The sequence below is a fragment of the Primulina eburnea genome, chromosome 2 (genome assembly GCF_022965805.1).
Source record: "Primulina eburnea isolate SZY01 chromosome 2, ASM2296580v1, whole genome shotgun sequence".
In the NCBI taxonomy this organism is placed as follows: domain Eukaryota; kingdom Viridiplantae; phylum Streptophyta; class Magnoliopsida; order Lamiales; family Gesneriaceae; genus Primulina; species Primulina eburnea.
The window spans coordinates 8,012,845-8,025,305 of record NC_133102.1 but is presented as its reverse complement, the minus strand read 5'-3'; the positions used below and the strand labels follow the sequence as shown (position 1 = coordinate 8,025,305).

The window sequence follows — 12,461 nt, the reverse complement described above, 5'->3', positions numbered from 1 at the left end:
ACATTTTTGAATATTTTGGATGATATGTCTAAAACTAATTGAGTTATTTCTATTTATAGGAGAATATCAAGACAGCTGAAGAGTCGCCAATGGTTCAGCAAGACCAATAACTTCTCGCACTCTTCAAATTATTTTGTAGCACTACTTTAATTATTATATGCACCAATTTAGGGGGAATATTAATTTTAAAAAAAAAGGTTAACTGAGAAGACAGTTGTTTGCAACTTCTCAACTGAAATGAATCAGTTTCCCAACTGATCGTTTAGTTGGATTTATTACAAATCTTCTCACATACGTTAATTAATTAAAATTTATTATATTCTAAATCAATTGACGTGACTGTAGATTGAAAACATGGCTTAATTTAAAACCGCTAACCTTTATACACACAATTACAGCACACGTACACTTATTTTTTATTCAAAATTTTCATGGACTGACACGTGTCCAGAATTTGAACAGTCACGCTCAAATGTACTATACCCGCTTCAATTCAGTTCTTCTCCTTCACGCATACGATCAGTTCTAAGAGCATACTAATTTCCAAAGCTTATTTTCTACGAATTTCATATCATCTTACCTTCCGAAATGGCTAATCAAATCCCTGCTCACGTGATGAATGCCATGGCAATCGATTTTGACTCAGTTTTATCAATTCAAGAAGCTGATATCAAAAATGTCTTTCTGAAGATTGAATCTGCTGGGCTCAGAATGTTCTTGGGACAATCTTCACAAGAAATATACTCAAAGGAAGTGAATGAATTCTATCTGAAAGGGTATGTTACTGTTGAAGGAAACATCGCTGTCACTATCAATGATCAGTTGCTGATCTTATCTGAAGAAAACTTTGGAGAAATGTTTTCCTTGCCGACTGATGGATATGTCAGTTTCTCTGAAGTTAAAACATTCGATATTGAGAAAATGCAATCCTCATTATCTGCTGATGGGCGGAAAATCAAAGTCTCCGACCCAAAGAAAGAATTGAAACCAGAAATTCAGTTGTTGGCTGATATTGTAGCAAAGGGAATTTTAGCTAAAACTGGCTCATACGCAGCTCTCACTCTTGAGAAATTCCAAGTGATGACAATCATCATGGGTGAAAAGAAAGCCAACTGGAGGTACATTATTTTCAGCATTCTAAAGAATATGCTTCAATCAACAAAACAGTCCAGGGGGTTTGCTATTCCAATCAGTTATATTCTGAAACTCAAAGGATTGGTAGCTAACAATGCCGAAAAATTCTCAAAATTCAAGATATTCACTACCAAGAATATATTGCCACCAAAAACCAAGATGGATCTCTCGCCTAAACAATTCATGAAAGTCAAGAAGGAGATTGGGATGCAGCAAGCTGCTCCTAAATCAGTCAAGAAAGCCAAGACGCTGGCCCAACTGAAGGCTACAAAGCGAAAACTGATTCTCAGTGAATCAGATTCTGAGAAAACTCCATCTCCCAAACTTATCAAGAAACCGAGGACACAAAGAACCAAAACAATATCAGCACTGGAACCAACCATTACTGAGTAACTGTCTCAGTCAGCTGCTGAAAAGCCTATTCAGGCTATTCCATTGCAGGTTATCCCTCCTGATGATACAGTTCCAACTGAAAAGATACCCACGAGAGTAAAAGCTCCCTTCACTCGTGTACATCAACCCACTATTTTACCTCAAGATAGCCCAAAAGGCGTCACATTGAAGAAACCAGCGGAGTCTACAAAATATGGCTTACAAATTCCTCATATTCTAACCACGGAGAAGGGAAAAGGCAAGCTTGAGGAGGAGCCAAGGCCATCTCACTCCATTCAAACTCATATCGATCTAATTTGGGAAGAGGTAAATACATTTGCCACATCAAAACTCACAGCTTTTGACCGTTTGAAAAGCTTCAGGACTGAAATTTTTTCCAAGAAACTGAAGCACAAATCCCAACTGAAGTCGTTTATTAAACTAGAAAAGATAGTTTTTAGGGTAGTTAAAGCTTGCTACCATTGTTCAAGCACTGGAAAGGAGACAGTATTTCTTTGATCAAATACGGGCTAATCAACTGAATAAGATGGTTAGACAGTTGAAAGAAAACTACAACCCCACAGGGCCAACTGCATATCAAGATAGAGCTGTGTTCACTCAACTGGATGCAGATCTTAGTGGCCTACAGAGGGAAATAAGGTTTTGGGAACAAGATCAAGAACTTGTTCTTCCAGAAAAATCTTCAGGAACAGAGGAATACAAATCTTCATCACCTCAGCAGAATGAATCTTCTGAAGAACTCATTGCTAAAAAATCAGCCCAGGAGGTTCCACAAACAACAGCCGGGGATCAACATCTGTACTCTGAGAATGAACTTACCTTTGCCAATATCGATGAAATCATTCAGTCATTTGCTCAGGAAGCTCAAACTGAAGCACATAATCTTGAATCAGTTGATCCTCTGACTGAAGAAACAGAACAAGAAGTTCTGGTTACATCTGAAGACCCAGTTCAAACCTTTATTGCTGAAGAACATGTTCAATTCTCTGATAATGCATAACAAGCTCAATTTTTTGTTGCTCCAGAAACAGTTCAGCAAGTAACATCTGACACTGAAGAGCAAACTGAAGTGCTCACTCAGAACCAAGAGGAAACACTCACTAAATCTGTGGAAGAGCAGTTGCCTAGTGTTGGAAATCTTCAAACTGAAGAACCCCCCCAAGTTTCAGCTGTTGATCAAACAGAATAACAAGCCCATGATTATCCAACAGCAGTTACCACAGATAACCCTGACATTCTAGAACAAAGTGTTTCTGATGCTCAGAAGCAACCTTCTTCATCTCAAGGTCAAGAAGAGACAGTTGATCGCACTATGATAATTTTCACTCCACCAGAACAAGTGCCACATCAGGAAGATATAGGAGTCATGTCTCCTGAAAACTCAAATTCAGAAGCATTGTTCGAAGAAAGCAACACCATCAAGACAAATATGAATCAAATAATGGATGTCATCAAATCCATTTAGTCAACCCAATACTATCATTCTGTAAAGTTGAATGGATCCGAAGATTTTGTTTTTGCAAAGTTGAAGAATATTCAAGAAGTTGTAAATGAACTCTCAGTTGCCATAGAACACAAGCCGAACAAAGCCACAACTGCTGCTCTTTTCGTTGCTCAAGATGTAATCAACCAACGAGTTGAAAGACTAGAAACATCTGTTACAAACAAAATAGACTCGCTGCAAACCTCAGTTCTTACTGCCATCTCCAGTATCTCAGCCGATGTCGGCATTTTATCTACTGAAGTTCGACAATTATCTCTCCACATGGCTCAGTTTGACAAAAAGGGGGAAGTTTAGTATGACTCAGAAAAAGCATTGAAGAGCAGTTAGCAGTTTAGCAGTTTATTTTGAGATAGTTTTTTGTTAAGAAGCAGTCTATAAGAGTTCAATCCTTCAGTTACCTTCAGTTAATATATGCTTAGTTTTGTCAAACACCAAAAAGGGGAAAATTGTTGGAAACAAAATTTTGGAGTTTGACAAATTGAAGAAACTAACTGAATTATGAGACAACTGAATATTTAACAATTGAAACCAGCTGAACAAATGAAGAAAACTGATCAGTTAGAAACCGATCAGTTAATATACTTAGCCGCATAAGTTTCAGTCAAAACATATCTCAACTGAATGATTCTCGGGAAAGGACATTCAACCGAAAAAAAGACATAGTAAACAGCAAATGAATATGGAAAGCCGCACCTCAATCATTACAGCATAGAACAACGTATTTCGGCTACTGCAATTAAGACGCCATATGACAATCAATGAAGAGAACATTGACCAACAAATAATGAAGTGGCATTCAACGGATACTAGAATTCAAATGCATATCAAAGTTACCGTTGAAAGAGAAGTATAAATATGACTGAAGAACAGCAGAAGACACAAGAGACGATTACTCAATCTTAAGCTTGCTGTTACTCTGTCAAAATCTTAGCTCACCTTCACTTGAATTACTCGTAGCAATCAAGGCTACAATCTGAGCTTATTAGCACTCTCTAAAAGCTGTTAGATTCAATTGTGCTAATATCAGTTACGTACTGAAATATTGTGTAGAACTAAGAGTTACATTTTTGGCAGTTGTAAGTCCAAACTGAAGTGGTTCTGTACAAGTGTTGTACTTGATCAAAGTCTTTTAGTGAATATCCTATCCTTGTGATAGAAGGGGTGACGTAGGAGTAATTAAATTCTCCGAACATCCAGAAACAACTCTTGCATATTTCTTTCAGTTTCGTATTCTATCTTTCAGTCAGTTACTTTCCGCAACTACTCTAGTTTAACTGATTGTTATTGACCAATAAGATTCCGAGATTCAGTTTGTCACTAAACTGAACTCAAATATTCTTAAAGAACAACTTTAAGTGTAAGTGTTTATTCAACCCTCCCCCCTTCTAAACACTCTTGTTACTACAACCGATCCTATCAAATACCATTGATCACATTATTTTAAAATAACTTTGCATAGACATGCTTTTATTAGAAAACGATAAGTCATACAAGTGAGGGGAACGAATATCTCAAAACCTCTATGGTAACTTACAACCATGGTTCGCAGTCGCGGTCGAGGTTGCGAAGACCGTCGCGGAGGTTACCATTCCACTTCTCATGATATTTCGCGGAACAATCACGGCGCATATATTTTTTAAAAATTAATATAATTTGAAAATTTTGAAAAAATATTTAAAAATATGTAAATCAAAATAAATATCATTAAAATAGATTATTTGATGAAAACAAGATATTAAATATATTTTAAAATTTTATTCATACATTATTGAATCATTCGAAATGTTCACAACCCTCTAAAAATTGAAATATACTATTAAGAAAGTTTTGGGTTAAAATCAATTAAATTTTAGAAAAAAATTCAATTGGAGGTACATATGTTAACCCAAATTGGAATCAAATTTCTTCAAAGTTTACTTTCGAGTTACATATTATTTAAGACCAATTAAAATATATCAACCAAAATCGATATTTTACAACCAATTTAATTATTTTATTATTACACATTCTAATGAAATTTTCCCAATATAAATAGCTAAATCTCATTGTAGCGCTCTTCTTTATTTGATGGATGGAGCGGGAAGTAGACTCGAGATTCACCATCTTAGATCAATTGATGTGCTTTCCAATGTTCCTAGTCAAATTATTGTTTTTTTTTTTTTTTTTGAATTCTAGTCAAATTATTGTTAACCATATTAAATTATGTATATGAGATAAATGAGAATAAAATGATAATAATAACTTAAATATAAATTGATTGAAAAATGATGTATTGACATATAATTATATGACTATATTAATATAGAAAAATACCTGTAAATGCTATACCATCGAGACTAACACAAGAAGAGTGACGTACATGAACTAAATCATCATTATACTCTCCCTCGAGATTCAACTGAGAAAATCTATCTTCACCATATGGTCGTGGATATAAATCAGTGTTGAATTGTCCACCTTGATATTGATTGAATCGGGGATTGAAACGAGTCGGTGTGGTGTAATGAATGTGGAGGATTTAGTAACGCTTCATCACGACGATGACGGTCTCCAAATTCTCGATGCCCAAAAGAATTCCAGAATACTTTGCTCATGTATTCCATTTTTCTCTTTTTACAGTTATGTTCCGTGCCGTTTCGTCGATCCGTGTCGTTGCACTGATACACGACGTTTTATATCTACATAACGCCCTCCCAAAGCATCAGCATTCACACCTCGAAACTTCGTCAATGTGGGTCTCGTTCCTATTCCGAAACGATCAGAAGTTTCAGCAAACCATGCATACAACGCACTTCATAAGGAGCTAACGATATGCGACTCATGTTGTTGCCCCCGACGATCATCATCTAGGTGTTAGAAAACTATAATCTACCATGTTATTGGTCCGCAAGCGCAACACCAAATCACGTAAAGGGCATTGTCCATGTATAAGATCCCTTGTATCAATAGAAAATTAGAAATCCACATCGTCACGATTAGGCTACATGAAGCTCTCCTCACCGCCGTCCTCGTCGGCATCACCCAAAATTGTCTCTCTTCCATCATTGTGAAGTTTCTCCTTATATAATATGAAGCAGAGCACCAATTTTACTTGTTTGAAACAGTACTAATGTAGGGCATCGAGGTCTGAGGGATTCATTCGATTATTCATATTTTATATTCACATTTTTCACTTTTCAATGAACTACCAATTACTAAATTTTAACCCACGCAGCGGAACTTGGTGTGTGCTCGAGGGAAGTCAACCCAATCAGAAATCTCACCATTGCATAGCGCAAAACTACGCATAACATGGTCACCGTCGTTCAATCCCTAGGTCTGGACTAGAGTCCCATCGGGGAGCACCGCACCAGATGAGCACACCACGTCTATTTGAATGGTTAAGGGACGATAAGTATTCGTCACAGAGTGAGCATTACAATCTTTTTTAAGGGCCGTATCATTCGGATCATTCCTATGACGACCTCGTGGCAGCGAAAGGTTACAAGGACCAAAATCAGTTGTATCAAACATGACAACTTTGTTGTTTCTGAGAAGTTGCATGTGCATAGCCGAAATACCGACGTGCTCGTGCAGGAGCCGTCATTTGTCCTGGGTGGATTCAGAATAGCGAGAGACAACTTGGGGTGTGGGAGGTTCTGAAAGGGTTGTTGGGATTTATTTGTTTTAAAATTCTCGGTTGGATTTAGGAGAAATCCATAGAATTTAGAATACTGTAAGTTGAAGTTGGTGTGGAATAAAAGTGGAAATTGAAAGAATCGGTTTAAAATGCTTCATTGAATGTATTATATTTAGCGATTGTGTGTGTGATCTTTTATAAAACAGAGCAGTAGCTTATTGAACCAAGTGAGACAAAAACTTGTGTGAGGCGGTCTCACGGATCATTGTGAGACGGAGCTCTTATTTGGGTATCCATGAAAAAATATTACTTTGTATGCTAAGAGTATTATATTTTATTGTGAATATGGGTAGGGTTGACCCGTCTCACAGATTAAGATCCGTGAGATGGTCTCACGTGAGACTCACTCCCAAGTGAATTAGCCTTTAAGAATTCATGAAGTCTGTTTCCCCAGGAATTTCTCCAAAATTCAAAGAAAATGACATCGGAAATTCCCCGGAATGGTAGAGGATAATTACCTGTTCCAGGCAAGAAGCACGAGGGATTTTTTCTATAAAAAATGACAAATCATTTTGTTAATAAATAAATATAGTGAAAAATTATTTGAATTCGCTAAATATTAAAATATTCTATTGAAATATTTTATCCCTTTTTAATCAATTTGGTAAGATTCATAGCATAAATGATAGTGACTCGAGGATTTCTTTAAAATACAAGAAAAAGTAAAAAAAAAATATTTTTAGCAAAACAGAAACTGCTGAAGGAACACACCATTCCCAAGTACTATTCTTATAGATGCAAATGAATCCGATCGACCAAATATCAACAAATATTTTAGGTTGTGTTTGGATCGATGGATTTGGATTTGTGTAGGTTGACGAGTGAATTTGAAATTGAAGGAAAAATCATACACGCTAACGTAAAAGATTTCAAATCTCTTCGTTCTAATTTTGAACTAAATGGATACAATAAATTTGAGACTTGTATTTGAAATTAAATTCTCTCAAATCTTTCAATCTAAACACAATTGCGTTATTATTTTTGTAAATAGGTGTTTTATATATTAATTTTTGGAAAATAAATGGTATTAATGTAATTTTTTCTCAGTTGGAAAATAATATTAGTTAAAAATGATTGTTTATCGTATATTTTATTTGTAATAAAGCTTAAAGTATGACGAGATCAATAAATTTATGATGAACGTTAATATTGATATTGATGAACGAATAAGTTTAAAATATAATAATTGTTTCCATCCAAAATTTGCGCAACAAAATGGATAATTAAATTTTGCTAAATTTATAAAATAATATCTGAAAACATTTTTTCAACTTTATCGCATCTTTCTGTTGAGGGTCGATATAGAGTTTAGAGGGGGATGAATAAACTCTTTCCTTTGACGGTCGTTTTTGCAAAGGGTGTTAGAATCCTGTTAGAGATTATAGCTAATCTTGTTCAAGAGTAAGTCCGGCAGATCACAATAAAAAGTGCGGAAACGATCCAATGTAGTACGATAAAACACAATAAAACAATAGAAAGTAGACAATGGTTGTTTATGGAAATTCGAAGATAAAATCTTCTACGTCTCTTTTCTTCTGTTTTCAGAAGGTATCACTAAAATACTTTGGTTTTTACAGTACAACACTTGTACACACCCATTTCAGTAGGACTTATCCTTTGCCTACTGAAACTCTTAGTAACTCAACACGATAAAAAGAATACAGCAAAGTTCTGGAAAATACTCTTTTCCAGTTTACAAACTATTCTCAAAGATATAGTAACGTGAATCTGTTTGTAGAGAGAGTAAGAAACAGTTAGCACAATATGATCTCAAAAAATCAAATAACTAATATGAAGCATGTGCTGCTTTTCTGTATATTGAGCTTGAAGATGATAAAAAGTTTTGAGTGCTCAAATCAACGTTCGTATGTTGGAGAATGTGCTCGTAGTTTTTTTGGTAACCTATAAACGTCGTTGATCTTGCGTATATATAGAAGTCTTAAATCCAACGTCAATAAACAAAATGGCTTCTTTGACACTGATAGGATCAGCTTTATTACCTAAAAAGGCTCCTGCAAAAAGCTTCAGAACATTCACTCTTGTTTCATACCACATTTGGTAAAACATATTAAATGACTTTGTTCAGCATTTAATGATACATTAAATACTCGTACTTGGTAAAGTAATATATGAACGATATGTTCTGTTTTAGCAAAGAGCCAAGTTCTGTTTCTGTTTTTTAAACTGATAAGTACTCGAAGAGTACTGCTTTGTCAAGGCGACACTCGAACTTCTGCTTTTATACTATCTTCTGATTTTACTAACGAGATCTTCTGGTTTTACTAACGAGATTTACTGGTTTTAACTATCATCACCACAATAGACTCCTCTCCAAAAAAATTATTGTTCCACTAATACACTAAAAAATAATTTTTTTCCTTCTAAAACTATATAGTAATAAAATCATGTTATATCATAAATTTATGATGAATGTCATTTGAAAATTATCTTCATAATATATATATATATATATATATATATATATATATATATATATATATATATATATATATATATATATATATATATATATTAGGTATGTTTCCATATGATCTTTGAAATTGACGCCTTGGGTCACCCAAGTTGGGTGTGCTCTTGATATGATTTTCGATATTTAGAGCAAGTTTGTATACAGAAGTTGTACCTTAAAAAACATTTAAATAAATCCAATTTTTTTACGTGTTTTAATTTTTATTTTTTTTAAAAAAGGTTTTGTCGGTTGGATATATGCTAAAAAATTACGCTTGTTTTAAATTTTTAAAAAGAATTAGAAGTAAAAACTAAAAAGCCATAAATTTCAGCTTCTAAATAAATATTTTTTTAAGTGATTTTTTTTAAAAAAATTTGTAACCAAACACTACAATTTTTAAGAAATAAATTTTTTTTTTAAATGCGTTTAACCCATGAGCTTATTTAACCAATCGGGCTCTCAATAAGGAGAAATATACAATTTTCGTGAAAATTGCCGATGACAATCTTTCATATGAAATAATGTAACCATAAATCCCAGAAATCATTCTACTATTTACGTCGAAATCGTATTACTTTTCCAGAATTTTTAGGTGGTAGATAGATGTATACATCAATCAATGCAAATAATTTTAAAAAAATTAAATATTCAACAATTAATGTTTCCTTGTTTCACAACAAACGTCGGATATCACCACAAAAATTGTCGTCGTGGATGTTGTGAGTAGACTTTGTAATCAAGTTGAGTTGAGCCGAACTCTTGAATATTTGAAATTGACTCGTTTATAATCGAGCCGAGCTTGAGCTTTATGTAAAGAATGTATCCATGGTTTACGAGCTTATTCAAGCTTTTATTGAACCTAAACGAGCTTAATAAATATGAATTATATATTTAATTTTTTTATTAAAATCATTAAAAAATAAATTATATATTTAGATAAAAATATAGCATTATTATTAAAAAAATTACATTTATTATAATAACTAAATTTAATAGATTTTTCTATATATTTCATAAATAATGTACAAAATCAATAAATCAAATATCAAAACTATTAGTTTTTCATCTAAGAGATGACTCAAAAACTTACCAACGAACATGTTCACGAGCTAACGGACCTAATATTATAAAGTTTGAACTTGATTTGTTTTTTTTAACGAGCTTCATTAAACAGACCTTTTATCGAATCGAAATTCGAATAGCTCACAAACGGTTTGATTCATTTACATCCCTGTTGTGAGACTAATTATTTCTTTAAATTTTTTTAATGAATATGAAAATTAAATAAATGAATGACATTTTAATATTATTTTTTAAAATAATCAGAAAATTTGAATTGAGATAATGGATAGTATTACTATAAAAACAAAGATAATGTTATTTACATTCCATATTTTACTAATCTCCTTAGTTATATTTTAGTCTAGAAGTTGACCAAAGTACCCTTAATTATTTTTTAAAATTATTGGAACATCAATGGAACTACAATCAATTACTAATTACTTTGATCATAAAAAATAATAATCAAGTTCTTTATCAAATTAAAATTTACAATAGATATTTAAAATTTATGATATTGTTTCACTAAAATAATTTTTTTTAATTGATATAAATTTTTTCTTAAACTAGTTATGATTTTAGTTTATTAATCTTATATAGATTTTTGCTTAAACTAGTAATTTGATTTTAGTTTATATAATATTAAACAAGAAGCCACCTTACATTAAAATTTTGAAGATTCGATTTTGTTTAAATACTAAAAAACCAATAATTAGTATATTAGTTTTTATTATGATTTTCCCTTTCTTTTTTGTTTTTCTCGAATGAATCTCAAAAATTGTTTTAAATAATTTTTTTGTTAAAATAAAATTTCTCAAAGATTTGAGAGATCATTATCATTTAAAGACTAAATGAGTAATTCAGGGTGTTTGTTATGATCAAGTGTTTATCAATAAGTCAAAAACTACATTTGTTAGTTAAAACGTAACTTTATTTTATTATATTTATGGCAGCACAGAGTACACCTACGTGGGTGCCAATGAGTCGAACAGTTATAAGGAGCATGGATCCTGGGAAGGTGCTTGTCTATATGCTAGTGTTGTCTCATATCTTTTAAAGATCAGTCTTACTTTTTCTCTACCATCGGCTATGTCCCCAAAAAAGACAATTTTACCAGTTAAGATAGATCATCACTCTTACGGCCCCTTTAGACAAAAAAAAATCAAGTTGTGCTACGTCAGTGACACACGAGAACTTCTCAGGAAATAACTCATTCAGTACTACTCTCACTAATATACGCTTAACACAACATTTTCACTCCCAAGAAGTTATATACTTCTTGGGAGACTTGAACTTATGACATCACTCTGATACCAATTATTAAGATCAATCGTTTACCACTAGGCCAAAAGCTATTGCTGTTAGTCAAGGCTATATGCTTCTTCGGAGATTTGAACATATGACATTGCTTTGATACCAATTGTTAGGATCAAACATTTACTACTAGGCCAAAAGCTATCGATGTTAGCCAATGCACAACTTTATTTCTTTATATATGTGACAGCGCAAAGTGCACTACATAGGTCGGGTTGTTAGACCTATGATTCTGGGGATAGTCTATCTTCTAGTGTTATCTCATATTATTTAGAGATCAGTCTTACCATAACTCTACCATCAGCCTTATTCCCTGAAGAAATGTTATTATCCGTTAAAATATGACATCACTATTTTAATACTCACCTAGCAAACTAGATAAAGCGACACAACGTCAGCAGATTGACGAGAACTTCTCAGGAGGACACTCATCTCATTACTAGTTTTATACATGCACGCTTAACCCAATAGTGTTTTTTGTATTAAAAATATTAAAAGCAAAATTGGAGTGTGAATTAATAAAATATATAATGAAAATATCAACGCATTAAAAACAAATACCTGATCGCATTCTATCCATGAGATGAGAAAAATGACCTAGCCCGAGTCGCTCATATCGAATTCACAAGATTATACAGAAATATAAACCACAGTTTTAAAAATTGAACCCAAAATTCATTTTCCCTCTTGATATCTTCTTTTTCAGGGAAGAAGAGGACTAGCATGAGAAAGAAAGACCCGTGAAGTAACCAATCAGACTCGCCTGCAAAACCATGCAATATCCTCTTCAAAAGAATGCTTCTATCTATGTATGTATATATATAATATTTCGAATATTATTTTCACGAGATAACAGGCAAGTCATTCTTGGCTACTAAACGAAACTCAGAAATTTTTCCTCATGTAAA

General features: G+C 33.1%; 1 protein-coding gene across 1 annotated transcript in view; it reads right to left on the bottom strand.

The window, feature by feature from the left end:
* Positions 1-12,461, bottom strand: part of LOC140824561 (uncharacterized) — a 73,809-nt gene extending 61,348 nt beyond the window's left edge. Inside the window, exon 1 of the mRNA XM_073186136.1 lies at positions 12,115-12,461. Coding sequence (XP_073042237.1) covers positions 12,115-12,133 — 19 coding nt within the window. The 5' untranslated portion in view covers positions 12,134-12,461. The remainder of the gene's footprint in view (positions 1-12,114) is intronic.